Consider the following 21,892-nt stretch of genomic DNA (forward strand, 5'->3'; position numbering starts at 1 on the left):
CTACTTTACCTATCCTGTGGATGAATTACCTCTACCTTATCTGTCCTGTCGATGGAGGACTTCTACCTTACATTTCTTTACCGCCAGTGGATAACGGCTTTGTCTGCATGAGATACAGAAAAATATGTAGGTCGCAACTGGGTTTGCGTAGTCAGTGAAGCACTGCACTCATCCTTAATCTTCGGAATCGAAGACATTGCCTTTAAGGATCGATTGATCTGCATAGTAAACATAGATCTAGACCAGTGTTTCGCAAACTTTCTCCTTAACGGAACACTCCGCACATTCCGAGTATTTAGCGGAACACTTTGCTTACTTTTTCAGAGAGATTAATACACGTAGTGGCCTACTAGTGAGGATCACTAAAGCAGTCTTAGTCTTAGTCTTAGTTAATTATTCCAGTAGTTCGTGGAACACTTATTCAGGCCTCGAGGAACATCGAGGAACATGAGGGTGCCGCGAACACAGTTTGAGAAACACTGATATCTAGATTCTAGACAATAATAACAACAGGAAATTTTACATCTTTAATAAGAATCTTTTCAATTTCTTACAAAGATGAGTCGTCTGTTTCTTCTTTCTTGACTAGAGTTACTTCCCTTTGCTATTTAATTTTAAAAAAATAATAATAAATCTCTTCTGTTGGTTCCTTCAACTCGTATTGTTGCGTGATTTCACCTTTTCAAATACTTGACCTGTCTGATTAAAAGATGTCTCTGTCTGATTAGGTTCTTGTATCCAATTTAAGAACATCGGATACGGGTTAATGTTGTTAGTGACAGGTGACATTCGGGACAAATGACATGTGACATTGTGTGTGTGTGTGTTTGGTCAAGCATTGTGTTGCCGCCTGTCTTGTTGATGTTTGTTTTATTCTTTCTGACGCCGTAATCTCCTGGCACTATTTGGAGGCGTTTCAGAGACCAGTAATGATGGTTCATCCATCGGTGTTTATTGACAGAGAGAGAGAGAGAAATGGAGAGAGACAGACAGACAGCGAGAGGGGGGGGGACAGAGAGACAGAGAGAGAGAGAGAGACAGAGACGAGCGTAAAGGAATAGTGACCGATGAAATAAATAAAGAACTTTAGTTGCCATGGTGATTCTAAAAGACTCATATAAATATAATCCCAACTAAATTACACAGACACACACACAGACACACAGACACACACAGACACACACACACACACAATCGTAAACAGAAACACACTCAATAACATTACATTTAATAAAAAAAAAACAATCTTTACGTCAACGAAGGACACAGATTTAGGCAATCATTCCTATTTACTTTAGAAGGACTTTCACGACATAATATTAGATTTGATTAATATAAAAGTCTTTTTAAGGGGGGAAAAAAATCTCCACTTTGGAAAACAAAGGCTTCAGAAGAGTTGATGAGTTTGGTTAGGCGGAAGTAGATAGACTTAAATATTTTAGAGGTAGATTAAATTGACAACTTACTAAAGAACATACAGGTATCATCTTTACATTTTAATACCTTGTCAAGTACCAACTGGCATTTATTATATGGTAAGAATTCATTGTTGCCAAACAAGATTAGTTTGTATTTATTAGTGACTGAGCTAGGGGATAAAATCACTAGATGTAGGGATAGGATCAGTTTTTGTGTATTCTTTAAATGGTTTCTCATTTTTACATAGCTTCTATCAACTCACTCTTGACTGTCTGGTAAAAAAAGTTTGCACACGTTATTTCTCCCACACCCAACATCGAATCAAGCTGAAATTTAGCACAATTATTTCTTTTACCTGACAAAATAAGAATCAATGTTTAAAATTTACCCATTAAGACTAAGACTAAGACTGCTTTATTGATCTTCATAGAAATCTGTTGTGATTACAAGGACTCTTTTCTGATTTACAGACAACACAACAGAAACATACACATAAATAGAACAGACACAACATAAAGAGCTCATTCAGCGACTACACACAGTAGCTATTTAACTAAGTATTGGTAATTAATTATTTTGTTTGGTATGTCAAACAAGGGGAAAAAATTACTTGATTGATAAGGTGGTATAAATTGAATTAGTCCCTTGTATAGTTTGTAGAAAGAAAAGATTGTAAATAACTATAAAACCTATTTTCATAAGCAGCATCCTGGCACAGTGGTTAGCGTGTTGGCTTGAGGAGGCATGAGCCCTAGAGTTTGAATTCAGGTCACTCACTTTCTGTTATAAAGACATATAAAAATCGATCACCCAGTTACCCCCCTTCTTTCTTCCCCTGACCCGTTCCGAACTGGTCCAGACATGTGAAAGGATCATAGCGTAGTGAGAAAGCTAAAAGCATGAAACAGCGCTAAACAAAAACAATTGGTAACAATTTTTCTAATCGCACAGATGTATTGTTGTTAGTCTAGATCTATTACAAATTTAATTACATGTCTGATCCAAACTAATGATACATACATATATTAAACATAAATGAATAACAGCACCAGTGACCAAGTTTTTAAGAGAGAAAGTAGTGAATTAAATGATACGAAAATAAGGGACTCTTAAAACTTGTTCCCTTGTGCTGCTGTTCATTTATGTTTAATATATGTATGTATCATATTTGTTTCAGCACCTAGCTTCAACTCTATATTGACATGTCTGATCCAAACTAACTGGTATAACTACGCTTAATACAAGCTTCGTTGTTGTTTTTTTAAATAATTTTTTAAATATTTTTTCTAGAATTCTTTCTCTTTTGTCTCTTTTTTCTTTCTCTCTCTTTCTTTTCATTATCTCTCTTTTTCTTTCTCTCACCTTCGCTATCTCTCTATTCACGTTCTTCTTTTTTTTTTGTCTTTTTTTTCATTCTCTCTTTCTTTCTCTCTTTCTTTATCTCTCTTTCTTTATCTTTCTTTTCATTATCTCTTTTTCTTTGTCTTTTTCTTTCTCTCACCTTTGCTATCTCTCTACTCTCTTTCTTCTCTTTTTTTGTCTTTTTTTTTCATTCTCTCTTTCTTTCTCTGTTTCTTTTTTCCTCTTTTCTTCACTCTTTAATTTAAAACTCAAATCTTTTATTTGTTCATCCGTTTCCCTATCTCCGCATTTTCTCATTTTCCACGGAGCATCCAGAACTGCAGATCGTAGACACAGATTTGAAATGATTGCTTTGGACTGGGGCGAAATCTTACAATCTTACGGTATTTCTGCTCGCATCGAAACCGAGGCCACAAGGGAAAACCAAAAGCCAAATTTGCGCGGAGCTTCACAAGTTTTCTTTTATGTTTAAGGCATTTCTAAAGACAGCTATTGTTATATTGGACAGTTTGTTATTGGTATCTGGATGGTGCCTAGATGCAAATTATACACTAGTTCTTCTTTCTATAAGTATGCAGTTTTGCGCAATATAATGAATCACATGATCAACAGGCATATTATAAGTGGTTTCATTGTTCAAAAAGTCTTTTTGTCTTTTCAAATGAAAGATTTCGTTACTGCAAATTTTTTTTTTTAAAGTACTACTTTCAGACCTTACGATCTATGGGACATATGATATAAAGGTTACATGCTCATATCTACGACAGTTAACGAGAGTGTCATGTGGCCAGCACAACGATGAATGGCCTTCACTTTTCCACAACCTGGAACCCATTATTGAAGGTTGGAAGCCGGAAATAAAAAGTACCAACATTTTAATTTACCGGGACTCGATCCAGAGGCTTCTCGGTTCTGAATGCAAGCGCTTTATAAGATAGCCACCACTCCATCTTTTGTCATGAAGATGGAAACAAAAATTAGCGGCTTTCCATTGTGAATTTAAACCAGTAAATACTAAAACAGAATCGAATATGATATGGTGCTAAAAATAGAATTGAGATTTTCCCGAAGAACTAAGCTTGCTATTCACACAATTTCTTTTTTGTATTCAGCTATAAGTGGAAGAAAGTTCCAATAGTGTCTCCGCTATTCACACAGATTTGGTTCTAATTTTAGATTCTTTCAGTCTAATGGTAAATTGTGATGCTTTGTAAATCTATAAAGACATATCTTCAGACAAGTGAGTTCAAATAGACACAACCTTGTTTTTAGGACTGTATTTTATAAGATTAGAATACCATGTGGTCTAACGTCTAGACCAGTGGTTCCCATATTTTAACGGTCTGGGGACATTAAAATTTCTGGCATGTCACATGCCGCATTTCGACGAAACAAAAATTCTTCAGGTCCAATGTACTGAGCCTGTGAGGTTTTACAATGTGTTAAGTCTCAAGCAGCGTGACAAGGACAGAGTATAGTCCGGGGGTCGTGGTTTGTGCATCACTGGCCTAGACAGTTCACTGGAGTGCTCTCAGCACTGAACACGATGTCGACATAACAGTCAATTTTTTGTATAGGAATTCTAAGGCAAGCATCCACCAGCATAAAGTTACATTAATTTTCATCATAAAGTTGTTCACATAATTTTTAGTAAGGGGCACGGGATTGCCAATCATTATGCATATAATTTCCGGGTTTACATATTAACAACTGTTCAGAAGCTAAATGGTTAGGTGGGCGTGAACAGACTCTATCCAAGGCAACCAATAGTAATGGGGTAGAGGAATGGAGAAAGACGATTGATAATCCCGGGTGGTGCCCCAACGGTCCAACTCGACTTTATATTTTTATTAATTTATTTAACTACACAAAGTCCAGAAAGTAAACTTCCCAACCATTTTAAGAGCGTATAATTTCCAAATCTCGTAGATAGGCGCAAAAGTGGGAATACCTTAAATTTCTGATGGTATCACCAATCGCACGTGCCGCAACGTGGCGCTATCCACCCCACACCCTTACTCGCCTCTGACTCCCCCATACCCTACGCAATGCTCACAATATATGTGTAAATCATTTTACTCTTGATAACGTGCCGGCCCTGTTTGAAGAGATATTCTATTACGTTTTTGTCTTAGACTATTATAAGACTTCAGTAGAGAGTTATGCGTCTATAGTCTCCGAGTTTGCTGTTCAATAAATGTACAATGCATGTATCCCAGGAATGAAACAAAACACAGAAAAATTACCCAACACAAAGACAAATACGTGAAATAATTATCCATTGATTGGTATTTGTTTCACACAAAAAACTTCACAGATTTTTTAACACACACGCACACACACATGGAGAGAGAGAGAGAGAGAGAGAGAGAGAGAGAGAGAGAGAGAGAGAGATAGAGAGATGAATTAAAAAAAAAAACGGAGGTGGGAGAAGAATTCCTGTAACTTGAATCAATAGACTTAAAAAAGATTTGCTAAGAATTTTTTTCCCTGTCTAATGGAAACGTATGTTCTGTTGTTGTTGTGGGTTTTTTTTTTTTTTTTAAGGTTAAAAAAATGAATGAAATGGCGTCATCAATAATGCAGCACGATTAAAAAAGAACTGATTGAGGGGAAAAAAAAAAGAGGGGAGATAAAAATCATGAAAAAAAAAACTCTGGCTATGAATGAACAAAATACTTTAGGATTGCTTTTATTTCCACAGAGGAAGAATTGAACAAAATTGTAGATTTTAAAGTTATTATTAATTCAGTGAAGTGAAATATCATGGAGCGGACATCGGAGGACTCTCACGATGCAAACAGAAGCAATTTTTTTTTTACATCTTCTTTACGACATTCAAGTCAAGAGGACATTCACAAAGTAAGATTAGAGAGGACATTCACAAAGTAAGATTCAAGAGGACATTCACAAAGTAAGATTCAAGAGGACATTCACAAAGTAAGATTTAAGAGGACATTCACAAAGTAAGATTCAAGAGGACATTCACAAAGTAAGATTCAAGAGGACATTCACAAAGCAAGATTCAAGAGGACATTCACAAAGTAAGATTGAAGAGGAGGCATCTGTAATATCATCAGAGTAGTATGGAATTATGGAGGGCCCCACAATATATATTGTCATTTGATAATATAGTAATGTTTTAAGGGAGGCAACTTAACGAGTACAAACTTTTATTAACATGACATCACAAATGTAGAGAAAAACAGGGTCTTCAGCATGACTTTTCCTTAAGCTCCATGCTTGGGCGGAACTCTAATGTCAAGATTCATCTCCCCACTGTTCATGTATTAGACTAACGCACTGGTAGACACTGTAATAGTCACACTAAAAGAACATGAGCTTCAATAAACACAATGATTTTATTAGTCTCTATTTATGTTCTTTTACTCCGGCGACTTGTTCTCTAAACTGACCTCCTTTTGCACACAGTCCTGACACACTGCTGTTCACTCAACCATGTATACACTCAAGATCCACTGGTCATTTCATACACAGGCACACACACTGCAGTACCAGCCACTCAAAACACATACACTTACTATCACAGACACCTTATACACAGAATCTGCCCACTGTTCATGTATTAGTCTAACGCACTGATACACACCATATACAGAACCTCCCCACTGTTCATGTATTAGTCTAACGCACTGGTACACACCATATACAGAACCTCCCCACTGTTCATGTATTAGTCTAACGCACTGGTACACACCATATACAGAATCTGCCCACTGTTCATGTATTAGTCTAACGCACTGGTACACACCATATACAGAATCTCCCACTGTTCATGTATTAGTCTAACGCACTGGTAGACACCATATACAGAATCTGCCCACTGTTCATGTATTAGTCTAACGCACTGGTAGACACCATATACAGAACCTCCCACTGTTGATGTATTAGTCTAACGCACTGGTAGACACCATATACAGAATCTGCCCACTGTTCATGTATTAGTCTAACGCACTGGTAGACACCATATACAGAACCTCCCACTGTTCATGTATTAGTCTAACGCACTGGTACACACCATATACAGAATGGAGAGTTGGACAAAAGTGAACCAGTTCGTTTTTTGTTTTACTGGGAGAGGCATCTGGTTGGTCGGAGTGGACAGTCCTTGTTGAACTTATCACAATGCAGCCCCTTGACGGAAAGGCACCATGAATGAGTTTGTAGAAAAACAACATGGCGATGTGGTAGAGTAATAGAGTGCTAAGTGCCCAATAGAAAGTCATTTGTTCTAAACTTGTTCTCTCTTTCTTTCTTTCTCCATTCTTCTGTCACTCTCATATTACCTCCCTTTGTCGCTCTTTTTTACCCTCCTCTCTCTTTCCCTCATACTCTCAATCCTCCTCTCTCTTTCCCTCATACTCTCAATCCTCCTCTCTCTTTCCCTCATACTCTCAATCCTCCTCTCTCTTTCACTCATACTCTCAATCCTCCTCTCTCTTTCCCTCATATTCTCAATCCTCCTCTCTCTCTCTCCTTCATACTATCGATCCCCCTCTCCCTCTCTCTCCCTCATACTCTCAATCCTCCTCTCTCTTTCCCTCATACTCTCAATCCTCCTCTCTCTTTCCCTCATATTCTCAATCCTCCTCTCTCTCTCTCCTTCATACTATCGATCCCCCTCTCCCTCTCTCTCCCTCATACTCTCAATCCTCCTCTCTCTTTCACTCATACTCTCAATCCTCCTCTCTCTTTCCCTCATATTCTCAATCCTCCTCTCTCTCTCTCCTTCATACTAACGATCCCCCTCTCCCTCTCTCTCCCTCATACTCTCAATCCTCCTCTCTCTTTCACTCATATTCTCAATCCTCCTCTCTCTCTCTCTCCTTCATACTATCGATCCCCCTCTCCCTCTCTCTCCCTCATACTCTCAATCCTCCTCTCTCTTTCCCTCATACTCTCAATCCTCCTCTCTCTTTCCCTCATATTCTCAATCCTCCTCTCTCTCTCTCCTTCATACTATCGATCCCCCTCTCCCTCTCTCTCCCTCATACTCTCAATCCTCCTCTCTCTTTCACTCATACTCTCAATCCTCCTCTCTCTTTCCCTCTTACTCTCAATCCACCTCTCCCTCTCTCTCCCTTACCCTCCCCCTATTAACTACCTAGGTCCCCTCTTCTCTCCCCCTCCCTTTCTTTGCCGTAACCCTCGTCTACTTCCCAAGATGTTAATCCAAAGATAAACCCAATTGTTCACTCAGAATAGAACCCAGAAAAACTGAAAGCCTTCATCTCAGAGTGGACACAACAATAGACCTTTTGTTCTTTAAATCCCTGGCTCCAGAAAACACGCCGTAGATTTTTCTCGTTTGTTTTGTTGGTTGTCAAACAAGATTTGACCAACATGATTTATTCGAAGTCACCAACAGAAGCAACAAAATTATATAGCCAAGAATTAGGGATTTTTTTTTGGGGGGGGGGGGCGAAGATCCTGGGCATTAGGCGCTACACATCCTATCTGTTGCTGGGAAGGGGTGATAAAATAAATATACCCGCTATTCTATGCCATTAGCTGTCAATTTGTTTTGTGACGTTATGATAAGAGATTCCTACAGGTCGTGTGATGTGCACTCTGGAATTTAAAGACCGTATCACAAACGAAGAAGCTAGAGACAGGGTTACTACAGCGGTTGGACCCCATGATGACCTGCTAACTAGTGTAAAAAAAAAAACGCAAACTAAAACTCTATGGACATATCGTAATGTAAGGTCTTCGTGGCGTCACTGGCGGGATAGCACCGCGTCACTGGCGGAATAGCGCCGCGTCACTGGCGGGATAGCACCGCGTCACTGGCGGAATAGCACCGCGTCACTGGCGGGATAGCGCCGCGTCACTGGCGGGATAGCACCGCGTCACTGGCAGAATAGCACCGCGTCACTGGCGGGATAGCGCCGCGTCACTGGCGGGATAGCACCGCGTCACTGGCACAATAGCACTGCGTCACTAGCGGGATAGCACCGCGTCACTGGCGGGATAGCAACGCGTCATTGGCGGAATAGCACCGCGTCATTGGCGGTATAGCACCGCGTCACTGGCGGGATAGCACCGCGTCACTGGCGGGATAGCACCGCGTCACTGGCGGGATAGCACCGCGTCACTGGCGGGATAGCACAGCGTCACAGGCAGAATAGCACCGCGTCACTGGCGGGATACCACCGCGTCACTGGGAGAATACGTCACTGGCGGGATAGCACCGCGTCACTGGCGGGATAGCACCGCGACACTGGCGGGATAGCAACGCGTCACTGGCGGGATAGCACCGCGTCACTGGCAGAATACGTCACTGGCGGGATAGCACCGCGTCACTGGCGGGATAGCACCGCGTCACTGGCGGAATAGCACCGCGTCACTGGCAGAATAGCACCGCGTCACTGGCGGTATAGCACCGCGTCACTGGCGGTATAACTCCGCGTCACTGGCAGAATAGCACCGCGTCACTGGCAGAATAGCACCGCGTCACTGGCGGTATAGCACCGCGTCACTGGCGGTATAGCACCGCGTCACTGGCGGTATAGCATCGCGTCACTGGCAGAATAGCAGCGCGTCAATGGCAAAAGAGCACCGCGTCACTGGCGGGATAGCACCGCGTCACTGGCGGGATAGCACTGCGTCACTGACAGAATAGCACCGCGTCACTGGCGGGATAGCACCGCGTCACTGACAGAATAGCACCGCGTCACTGGCGGGATAGCATCGCGTCACTGGTAGAATAGCACCGCGTCACTGGCGGGATAGCACCGCGTCACTGGCAGAATAGCATCGCGTCACTGGTAGAATAGCACCGCGTCACTGGCGGGATAGCACCGCGTCACTGGCAGAATAGCACCGCGTTATTGGCGGAATAGCACCGCGTCACTGGCAGAATAGCACCGCGTCACTGGCGGGATAGCACCGCGTCACTGGCGGGATAGCACAGCGTCACAGGCAGAATAGCACCGCGTCACTGGCGGGATAGCACCGCGTCACTGGCAGAATAGCATCGCGTCACTGGTAGAATAGCACCGCGTCACTGGCGGGATAGCACCGCGTCACTGGCGGAATAGCACCGCGTTATTGGCGGAATAGCACCGCGTCACTAGCGGGATAGCACCGCGTCACTGGCAGAATAGCACCTCGTCACTGGCAGAATAGCACCGCGTTATTGGCGGAATAGCACCGCGTCACTGGCAGAATAGCACCTCGTCACTGGCAGAATAGCACCGCGTTATTGGCGGAATAGCACCGCGTCACTGGCAGAATAGCACCGCGTCACTTGCGGGATAGCACCGCGTCACTGGCGGGATAGCACCGCGTCACTGGCGGGATAGCATCGCGTCACTGGTAGAATAGCACCGCGTCACTGGCGGGATAGCATCGCGTCACTGGTAGAATAGCACCGCGTCACTGGCGGGATAGCATCGCGTCTTTGGCGGAATAGCACCGCGTCACTGGCGGGATAGCATCGCGTCACTGTCAGAGTAGCACCGCGTCACTGGCGGGATAGCATCGCGTCACTGGTAGAATAGCATCGCGTCACTGGCGGGAATATTTTAACAGCATTGGAGCATTATGCGATGTTAAAACTGCACTAATTATTTATCCCTTTTATTTATCTTTAATATTATGTTCCGTTAGCATCAATCAATAACAACACACAATCTTAGCAGATATCATAGATAACGATGGTCAAGTTGGTTAGCGCTCAGACCTTGTCATGGAAGAGGCGCCGGTTCAAGACTTGAAATGAATAAATCTATTTCTAAAACAGTTCATTTCTTCATATTTACGTAATGTTAAAATCGACTGGTCGTTGTGCTGGCCATATACTATCCTCATATGCATAGACACATTATCGCTCGGCCTTACGTGTTTTCTGTCCTCAATAGGCCTAACAGGAAGTAGCTAAATGAGTTAGCTCTCTCTAACAGCTCAATGAGTTGGAATGGCGTAACTCTGGAAAGAGAACGGACCCTTCTGTTATGCTTGCTTTTCAAGTCAAGAGAGTTCTTTCACCAAGACCCGTGTCTGAAAACTGATCAAGTTGTAGTATCAATTACTGACTAATTAACTTTGAACTTGCTTATCTACACTCACACCTTTATCCAGCTGATTGGAAACACACCTTTTCTCTAAAACCAACCCTTCTCATTACCTGGATAATTAACAAAATTTGTTCCTAGTAAACTTAAAAAAAAAAACCCAGAAAAAACGAAAAAAAAAAACAATTTCATTAAAGAATTGAGAGAAGAAAAATAGAAAGTGGCTGCAGCAGACGATGAAGAATAAAAAGGTGTAAAGGCCCTTTAAAAACAGTCTCAAAATAACAATAATTAAAAAAAAAAAAATTGAAATTCTGCTTCACAAAAATCTGGCTAATGTCATTTAATTGGCCAGGTTGTTTGCCGAACTCTTGTGTTTCTTAATTAGCAGCCAAAGATAAAAAAAAAAAGGTGTATTCTGGAAAACAATGAAGTTTGGGGGGGGGGGGGGGCTAGGATTGTATCATGCTCTAGACAAGGGGATACGTTGTGTGTAAAAGGTGGTTTGTCGCATGTCTGCACCGGAAGTGTATGTGAATATTGAGGTTCACAAATGGTTTTATTTTTTTTTTTAAAGTAATGTCAAAGAATTACGCCGCTACTTAACTACTTGCTGGCGTGGTGCGTGCGTCCCAAAATATAGTGCTTGGGTTAAAAAAAATTCTCACTTCTCACCAAAACAGAATCCAGTTGTAATGAGTCAATAATCCCGATAAAAGAAATATTGCAACATACTCAATACTGCAATACTCCAAAACGAATTCACATCCACTGATCCACAAACACAAGAAGAAAAACAATCCTCAATCTCTCAATGGACCTCATTCACCAATCGTAAACAAACAACATTTAGCCACTTGATAATATTGATAAAACAATGAAAATTACGTATCACGTGACAGCCATTAAGGATTGCGTAATTTGTATAGAAGATATAGAGAACCACGTGGCAAAAAGTTGTTTGTTTACGATTGGTGAATGAGGTCCATTGAGAACATTTAAAAGTCCCGTAACACACTAAAACATTTCAAAGGTCATTTTACGCATTCAAGCATAAAAAAAAAATCACACTTGTTTGCACGTGGAAAAAAAATGGTTGGTCAGAAGGGAGCAGGTTTACAGCAATATATGCGAAAACTATTGGCACAGTCATCTGAGGTCAGGTTAATAATTAAAGTTTTTACAAAGCTTAGATAAAATCCCGTTGTGTGTGTCCGGCAAAAATTTTGTACACGTTATTTCTACCACACCTAGTCTCGGATCAAGCTGAAATTTTGCACAATTATTTCTTTTACCTGACAAGACAAGAATCAATTAAAAAAAATAATGTATCCAATTAGTAATTCACGATTGTTATTTAATGTGTTTGGTATCTTCAACAAGGGAAAGAAGTCGTACTTGATAGATGTTGTGGTTATAAGTTGAATTAGTCCCCTTGAGGACTCTTTGAACTCTTAATGAATTCTTTTTAATGCATTTAAAATAACGATCATGTAAACATTCTCAAAGATACTCCCCTCTTTCCCTCCCCTTTCCCAACTGGTCCAGACAAGTGATAGGCTCATAGCGCATGGAGAAAGCTAAAAGCTAAACAAAAACAATTGGTAAAAATATTTCTAATTTATTATGTCAAAGTCTACAGATGTGTAGGGATCTAATTCTATTACAGTTAATATAAGCTCTGTTTGTTTTATTTAAGTATATTTAAAAATTTTTCGGTTTTTTAAGTTGCTTTTGTAAAGCGCAGCTACAAACATGATCAGAGCTCGCTTGTCCTTTTGTAGACAAGTGAGGGGGAAGGGGAGAGGATACCTGGGAGAAGGTTTCCATACTGCCTTTAGGCGCTCAGCAAACACAGCTCAGCTCGAGCTGCGATTCGAACTAGTCCGTACTTGATGGGAAGCCAATCGCTTTATGCCTCTAGGTCACACATCCCATTATTTAATTATACTGCAATGACTTCTTGTAATATTATATAATATATATATATATATATATATATATAAATAATATATATATTATATATATATGTATATATATAAATATATATACTATTTATTTATTTATTTTTAACTGATTTATAGATATATATAATTGTTCTGGACTATTGTCCGTTGTAATTTGAATAGTCCTTAAACGAAAAATTGTGTAACAAAACCAAGCTTCTGGCATGTTACGTGCCCTATGCTTTCCGAATAAAATTTGGGACACCCTGGTGGTATGTAGTCGTCGACTTCGCCTAACAAATGCCAGCTTGTTTCTCAGGCATCGCAGAGACGAGTGGTTTAATACTCACCACGGAGTCGATAGTGTTTATTCGTGCATATTTGATTGGCGCGACCAATACCGGATCGTCTGCTCAGTCGTAGCGGAAACGGGTTGATTAAGCAACTCTATTACGCATGACGGAAATGCGGTGGAGAGGCTTATAAAAAACGTCGCGGTCCTACTGGTATAGATTATTGTTGTTTTAGGAATGGTATTGCTTGGGGATGAAATCTCCAAGCTAAAATACCAGAAATTGCATTTAGGATAATTATAGCGATGCTCAACCTACGATCTGCGGGTCATATCTGGCACTGGTGCAATGCAATCTGGCCCCAACTAGTCTGTCCACAGTGCATTATAAAGTGCATTATTATTTTCTGCTTCAACTAAATAGGTGTCTTTTGGGCCCCTGCCCGAAAACAATTGGGCGCCAGTGGGTTGACTTTAAGTACAGTAGATTTGTATTCCCACATGTAGCAAGGATAGAGGCTAGCACTAAGTTCTGGGAGTGTGGTCACGGTCGCAATTTTATTTTTCCCCCCTTGATATTATTTATCGCGCGCCTCTGCTCTCTCGCTTTTGCCAACATTTGCTGAGGAGGTCGCGAGTGGAGAAGGGAAGGGGAGGCCGTGGCGCACGCGGGGGAGGGGGAAGCAGAGAGCGGGGGGCGAAGTCACCACACCAGTTTCTAGATACTCACCTTTTTTTTTTTTTTTTTCATGTGCATATATCAGCAAGGTGGGAGGAAATTAGAGACGGTTGTAATGAGAGGGAGGGCGGAGTGAGTTAAGTGGTAGTCAGAGAGGGAGGGAGGGGCAGGTATGTGATAACATCATGTTAGATCACAGCGACACGGTGTGGATAGATCCGAACATTCGCACACCAATGCGGTGAGCACGGGAGACCATTCACTGGAGTTGTGTTTGCTGATTTCATTTCTTAACCAAAAGGATTATATTTTTTTAAAAATAAGCCAACCTGGCAGGTGTATAACACAACACAAAAATGGATGACCAGATAGACAATGAGGAGGAGGACCTAGTGTAAGTTTTTTTTTTTTAATGTCGATATAAAGATTCATTGATAAAAGACATTTGTTTGAATAACGATTTGGATTTTCACGAAAACTGATTTACACAGTGAGAAAACTGATTAACACAGTGAGAAAACTTATTAATACAGTGAGAAAACTGATTAACACAGTGAGAAAACTGATTAACACAGTAATCATCTCTTTCTTTAGTTTCCGTTATGTCTTTAAAGAGCCAACTTACATTCTTTAATCTATAAGTTACAGCAACGTAGACAAAGAAGACAAATCGATATGAAGAAATATGAGGAAGGGGGGCGATAGAAGGTAACCTAGACCAAAAAGTAATAAAAAAGAGAGAAAGATTGGGAGAGAGGCTACAATAAAGATATATGCAAAACAATGTCAAGGACGCTGTGCCAACTAAATTCTAAAACTTACTTTGCGCCACAATCAAAAGAAATTTTATATTACAAAGCCTAAAATTTGGACAAAAAAATAGCTTATACATATAACAATACATAGCTAATCAACTCTTCCTAAAGGAAATACCAAAATATCTAGTTATCCGCCATAGTTGCAAATCTCGAATGATTCAGTTGTATTAATTTGACCATTTTATTTTCTAGAAAATATTGGGCGAATTTGTACAAAACAATGTCTCTAGTTCAGTGTTTACCAAACCTTTTCATTAACGGAACACTTCGCGCATTCTGAGTATTTAGCGGAACACTTTGCACATTCTGACTATTTAGCGGAACACTTTAATTACTTTTTAGAGAGGTTCAGAGAATTTGATTCACTTGGTGGCCTACTAGTTAGATATTCCCAGTAGTTCGTGGAATACCCATTCACGCCTCAAGGAACACTAAGTTTCCGCGGAACACAGTTTGGGAAACACTGGTCTAGTTCCTAAGAGCAAACTTGGCGACTGGAAACCTTACAGGAAGGAGATGACATAAAGCAGTCTTGGATAAAGGTTAGGTTGACCTACATTGTAATCTCTGCGACTGGCATTGTCGTATCACTTTATACTTCTGCTTCTACCAGAGAACAAAAATGTAACCGACTGTCTTGGGGCTAGTAATGAGGCCTTGAGAAACGGGAAAGCGTCCTTTAGCTTTGTAGTCTTCAGTCCATCAATCCATCCTTTGCGTATTCTGCCCTCTCCGTTTCACTAGCGCATTCTCTCTCTCTCTCTCTCTCTCTGTCTCTCTGTCTCTCTCTCTGTCTCTCTCTGTCTCTCTGTCTCTCTCTGCCTCTCTCTCTCTGTGTGTGTGTGTGTGTGTCTCTCTCTCTCTGTCTCTCTCTGTCTCTCTCTCTCTCTCTCTCTGTCTCTTTCTCTCTCTGTCTCTCTTTCTCTGTGTCTCTCTCTCTGTCTCTCTCTCTGTCTCTCTCTCTCTGCATCTCTCTCTCTGCCTCTCTCTCTCTCTCTGCCTCTCTGTCTCTCTCTATCTGTCTCTCTCTGTGTGTCTCTCTCTCTCTTTCTGTCTCTCTCTCTGTCTCTCTATCTCTGTCTCTCTTTCTCTCTCTCACTATCTTTCTCACCCTCTCTCTGTTTCTATCTCTCTCTGTCTCTATCTCTATCTATTTCTCTCTATCTCTATCTGTCTCTGTCTGTTTGTCTGTCTCTCTCTGCCTCTCTCTCTCTCTCTCACTCTACCCTCCATCTTTTCTCTCTATCTCAAAGGTATTAGAAACATCCATTATCAGAAAGCGTCACTGTTATGGAGTGTGCGTGTGTTTCTATGGTGACGGTGGGAAGAAGTTAGCGATTGGTTGTGGATGACGCAAGATAGGTGGCAATGTCGTCATTTGGTCTTAGTTAGGACAGACAACTCCAGAACGTGAGACAGAAAGTTTGTGCTTACGAAAAATAAAAGGTTTTATAGTTCTCTACAGTTTCAAATTGGCGTTGGCGACGACCTAATTCTCTACACAAGGTTTATCTCCACATGGCTATTACTGCCTCTGTATAAAGCGAAATTAATTATGAGTAATTGATAGAATAATTGCTCAATTTTTTTTTATTGACTAAGTTTTTTTTTTGGGGGGGGGGGGCAATAAATAATTGTACAAAGTTTCAACATGTTATAGAATGGGAAGTGGGAGAAATAATTACAATACAAGATTCCATCCGTCCAGAGTGAGTGTACTTAAGCTTTGTAAAAAGTGAGACGTTTTTACTATAGTCTGCGGTGGCTGAGTGGCTTCCAAACCTGGGTTCGAGCCTCGGATAAGACTGGGATTTTGAATTTCGGAATTTCTATGGCGCCCCCCGAGTCCACCCAACTCTAATGGGTAACTGGATTTAGTTGGCGAAAGTAAAGGTGGTTTGTCATTGTGCTGGTCACATGACATCCTGCTAGTTAACCGTTGGCCATAGAAACAGATGACATTAATATCATCTGCCCCATAGATCGCAAGGTCTGGAAAGGAAACTTTACTGCCAGGAAAATATGAATGTTACGGAAGTAATAACAAATAAAACTTTTAACTCTTTCTCTCCTAACTGACGATACCAGCGTTGATTCCACCAGAATGTGGTAAATAATTAGGGAGAGAAAGAGTTGAGAACTCTACACAATACATTCTAGTCCAGTATAGTAACAGCTGGTCTTGCCTGAGTAGAAACTGTTCTAGAAGTCTAAGTTAAACGAAGATGGTAAAATAATTAATGCCCCTTTTGAGTCACCTCAAGATCTGGTCGCACTGTTAGCTGGCTGTATTCTCAAACTGAGAGATCTCGATCTTATAGAGCTAAAAAGTAGCACAACCAGAACACAACACAAAATTGTCTTCTTTTTTTATGATATATTATATATATATATATATAATTTTTTACTTCTACCAGAGAAAATATTTCGCTGATTTTGAGCTCATCATGTAAACAAGAAATGTAAACATTTATTTATAGAAAGGCAAAAAATAATAATAGAGTCTACATGTTGGAGCTTCAGACGTAGGCCTATAGATCTATAAATATATATCGACTGGCCTATCTCTTGTCTAAATATGCTAATATTCTCATAAGAGGAAGGATAACTCCAATTTGAAAATAATCTACACCAGACGACAAGGCCTTTAATCAAATGAGCAACCTATTTTTGTTTTGTTTTGTTTGTGTAAAATTTTCGGATACATCGAGTGAGTGAGTGAGTGAGTGTGTGTGTGTGTGAGTGAGTGAGTGTGTGTGTGTCTGTGTGAGTGAGTGAGAGAGAGAGAGAGAGAAATGTTTCATATTACAAATATTGTATTATCATTGCTGGTCTCTATATCTCTGTGTATTGCTTCTCTTAAAAAGTTGTTGTAATATACGATTCCAGAAAATCCTATCTAGATTTGTTTCTCGGCTAGGTGCTTAGGTGCGATGCCAAAGTCTTAGCCAGATTTTTTTTCTTCATTGAAAACCTAAACCAGCGTGATGTTATGACATTTCAGCGAAATATTTAATTCTAAGGAATTATGCAGAGGTTTGAGTTTGTGTGTCGGCGTGCATATCCATGTATACAGTTATATAGTAATTTATCTTATCTTATCTTATATAATACAGACGTTACTTCAAAAAAGAAGATGATTACGTCCTACGCGTCATGCATTTAGTCATGCATATTAACCAATGACTTAAACTCTGCCAAGTCACTGGTTTTCCTGGCTAGCTTTAGTTGATATTGTTTCAGAGACATTATTTCGCTTGATATTTATTTGATAAAAGTGTATGTAGTCTGTAGTGATAAGATGGCAGTCTTCGTTTCAGTAGCGTAATGTATAATCACAGTACAGATCTGGAGAAAGTAATTAAAACATAGTGAAGAAGTAGGTCATCCAATGAATGTAATAAAAACCTGGCAAAAATTGAACTACTCCTTTAAACCTAACCAAAAATCAATCACTTCATCGATTTTAGATGCAAATATGTTGAAAAAAAAATACAAAAAAAAACCCCACAAAAACAATAACTTATATAAGTGAAAGGACTACACATTTACAGCTATATGCCCACTGATGTAGAGGTTATTTCCCATTTTCGATATCAAACAAAATAATTAATTACCAATTTTTAATTAACTAATTGGTTAATTTCTTAATCGATTGAAGTAATTTTTAGGTACAATAATTTTTTTTAAACTTTCAACTTGATCCGAGAATGGATAAGAGAGAACTAGTGTGCTGATTGTATTCGTATATATAGTATTGTAAATAACACTTGATAGAATCTTGGGTGTAGGAGTTAACGAATTCTATGCTTATGTATTACTATTTCATTGGTGCATGGGTTGGAACAGAGGGACAGCGCTTCATCCTTATTATTGCAGTCAGAGGCCTGAGTTTTGGAGCCTAGTCATATAGTATAAGTAATATAGAAGTCAATTTTCATAATTATGCAAATCTACCAGTTAACATTTAATGCGTTGTCTACAGATACAGTTATCCTGTTTTTCTTTTTTGTATATTAAAGTTATATTTTGTTGTTAATTCATCTCTAGCGTCTCTTTGGCAAGGTGTGGTGTGGTGTGGTGTGAATGTACACTTTGGTTTCTTATAGTTATAATGTTTTTTGTTTAGTGTAATGCACAAATTGTAAGACAAATTTCCTTACGGATAATAAAGATTATTATTATTATTATTATTATTATGTTAGAAATGAACGAGTAGTCATTCTCTGGCGCTGCCAGGGTCGAGTTTCGCTAAAGAGAAACAAAATTCATCGTAGTCCCTTTAACAGTTTCCACTGTGGGATTTTCTGGTGATGTGACAGGTCTGCAGCAGTACCGCCCTCTGACAGGCAACAAAGATGTTCCTAGGAATGTTAAGGGGCCTTGAAGGTGTCTGTGAGGTCAGTTATTATTATCCCCTCGGTTGATATTATTATTATTATTATTAAATTATTGAAAGAAGTACATCCATGTGTCATGTCTAAGCCAAGCTAGGAGTTCACAACTACTAGCATGTGAAATTATATCAGGGGACAAAACCCCACATATTTAGACATATCTCTCTGAATACTGAAAGATTAACTGTCCTTGTTGCTGTAAAAATAATTAATTATCAGTAATTAATTGTCTAATTGGTTTTTTTTAATTGATTCTTGTTTAGTTAGGTACAATAAATAATTGTGCAAAGTTTCAACTTGATCCGAGAATGGGTGTGGGAGTAATGTTCAAAATGGTGAATATAAGCTTTGCAAAGAGAGTATTTTATCTTGATGCACTTAACTAAGATGTCTACTGCATTCCATGCTAGCTCCGTGTTTACCTTCACCTTTAGTAGGTTAATGTCAAGCTCTCTCTGTTTTATGGACTGCGTGTATGAAAGAAAGGCCAAAAGAGCAACACACAAAGTCTTCTCCAGGGGCATTAACCAATACATCGGGAGAAAAAAAATAAATTATGGAAAAAGGGTAACAAACGTAGACTTAATTAGTTCCCCTTTCAGACATATAGGGCAGATGACGTAAAGGTCATCTGTTACTGTGGCCCACTGTTAATAAGGGTGTCATGTGGCCAGCACAACGACCAACCGACTTTACTTTTCCCCAACTAGTGTCAGGTACCCATTAAAGCTGGATTGACTCAGAGGCGCCCAAATATCTCGAAATTAAAAATCCCAGTCTCCACCGGAATTCAAACTCGGGTCCCCCGGTACGGAAGCCAAGCGCTTTACCGCTTAGCCAACGCGACTCTGACTTAATAAGGTAAGAAACCCGTTTTTGTCCCAAGGATCAAGTCCATTTCACTGTCCAGCGGTTAAGGTTGACCCCTAGCTCAGAGAGAGGACAGTATCACAGTTACGGTGTTAGTTCCCACTAGGTCGCGACCCGATGGTAACGCGTCCAGTCATTCAAAACGCTCTGATCGATTCACCAAGCCGCGGAGTTTAAATACTTCATGAATTGTCAATCAATGTTGTGTCTTTTTTTTTGTCTGTTCGTCAGTCTGTCTGCACACCTTAGCGCGTGGGTGAGCTTCTGCAGTGTTTCTCACATGGTAGGATGCAGGGACCTAGCCATTTTGTTTATAATATGAGTATCTGTTAGTGTTTGTTTTTAGCTTAAAAGAAAAAAACATCATTCTAGAACATAAGTTTCTTAAGGTCATATAGAGGTCACGATAGATATATTACATAATACTTCAGTAAGGTCACATTTGATCAAGTAGATGTTTTACATATGTTGCATTGGGGTCAAACAGCAATCACATTTGGGTCAAACATCACATAGGGGTCAAGCAGCCATCACATTGGGGTCATGAATCTGCAGTGTTTCTCAAACGTTTTCCTTAACGTATTTAGCGGAACAGTTTGCTAATTTTTCTAGAGAGATTAATTCACGTAGTGGCCTGCTGGTTAATTATTCCAGCAGTTCCTGGAACACCTATTCAGGCCTCAAAGGACAATAGGGTTCCGCGGAACACAGTTTGGGAAACACTGTGTTAATGTTTTTTTTTAAACCTGAAACAGAATCTGAAAATCAAATATAAATAAAAACCCTTCTGTTCTTATCATTATTTAGACATTATGTATGACAGAAACATTGCTTTTAGGCAAATATCGACTGAGAACACTAATAGGCTGCGTTCAAGTCCTCTGCTGGATCAATGCTCAGAGCTAGGCTCAGGGTTTTATGTCTCTTCCATGTATCTTCCATGGGAAGCGTGGTCGAGAGGCCAAGTGCGCTTGAACTTGGCTTGGCTTGGCTACCTAGAAAGGGGCTCGAGGTTCGACACCCGACTCGGGCGGAGTTGTGTTTACTGAGCGCCTAAAGGCAGCACGGAAAACCAACTCCTAGATACCCCCTCCCCCCACTGGTCCACAAATGAGATTGGACCAAAAAGCGCTCTGAGCATGCTATAAGCATGAAAGTAGCGCTATATAAAAGCTATAATAATAATAATCAACAGAAAACTAAGACTCATCCTTTGACTTTTTTGTCGTACTGTTGCTGTAACAGTTCGCGTTATCAACTCCATCCATTTGTCCTCATGTCAGCAGCTGTTCTTAGTAGGAAATCAAGAGTCCATTTTCTTTTATGTTCTCCAGCCAGCTTTTCTTTCGGTGAACCTTTTACCTTTTACCTTTACCTATTCCTTAGTCTGTTGGACCGTTGGGGCATCTGGCAAGACTTGTCGACCGTCTTTCTCCATTCCTCCCTTTTTTTTGTGCCTTGTTTAGAACCTCTCTCAATGGCAGGCCCGTCCATTCTTTAATGTTGTCCTCCCATCGCTTTTTCTGTCTGCCTCTTCTTCTTTTTACCTGGCACTGTTCCCTGAAGGAAGGTCTTTGCGAGCCCCGTAGATCTTGTAATGTGGCCATAGGTTTTAAGCTTTCGTCTTTTTACAATAGTTAGCAGGTCGTCATAGGCTCCGATCGCTGCGGTAACTCTGTCTCTGATCTCTTGGTTTGTGATGCGGTGACCCTTTAGATTACTTTAAATAAAATCTTTGACTTCAAATGACAATGAAGATATTGATTTATCGCCATTATAAGATTTATGAAACATTATAGTTGGTTCTTAGAATTAATTGTGTGTATTGAAGGATGAAAGGCCAAATCTTATCTCATCTTACAATAATAATACAGACGTTACTTCAAAAAAGAAGGTGATTACGTCTTATCTTATCTTATATAATACAGACGTTACTTCAAAAAAGAAGGTCATTACGTCTTATCTTATCTTATATAATACAGACGTTACTTCAAAAAAGAAGATGATTACGTCTTATCTTATCTTATATAATACAGACGTTACTTCAAAAAAGAAGGTGATTACGTCCTA

General features: G+C 40.0%; 1 protein-coding gene across 4 annotated transcripts in view; it reads left to right on the forward strand.

The window, feature by feature from the left end:
* The window catches only part of LOC106076031 (endothelin-converting enzyme homolog), a 259,051-nt gene that overhangs the window by 145,841 nt on the left and 91,318 nt on the right, over window positions 1-21,892 (forward strand). Inside the window, exon 1 of one of the 4 annotated variants that reach the window (XM_056011028.1) lies at window positions 13,846-14,131. The exons of the other annotated variants lie outside the window; for them this stretch is intronic. Within the exon in view, the coding sequence (XP_055867003.1) occupies window positions 14,094-14,131 (38 nt within the window). The 5' untranslated portion in view covers window positions 13,846-14,093. Of the gene's footprint in view, window positions 1-13,845; window positions 14,132-21,892 lie in introns of those variants that run through there. 4 annotated transcript variants of the gene reach the window in all.

This window comes from Biomphalaria glabrata, chromosome 1 (assembly GCF_947242115.1).
Source record: "Biomphalaria glabrata chromosome 1, xgBioGlab47.1, whole genome shotgun sequence".
Taxonomy (NCBI): domain Eukaryota; kingdom Metazoa; phylum Mollusca; class Gastropoda; family Planorbidae; genus Biomphalaria; species Biomphalaria glabrata.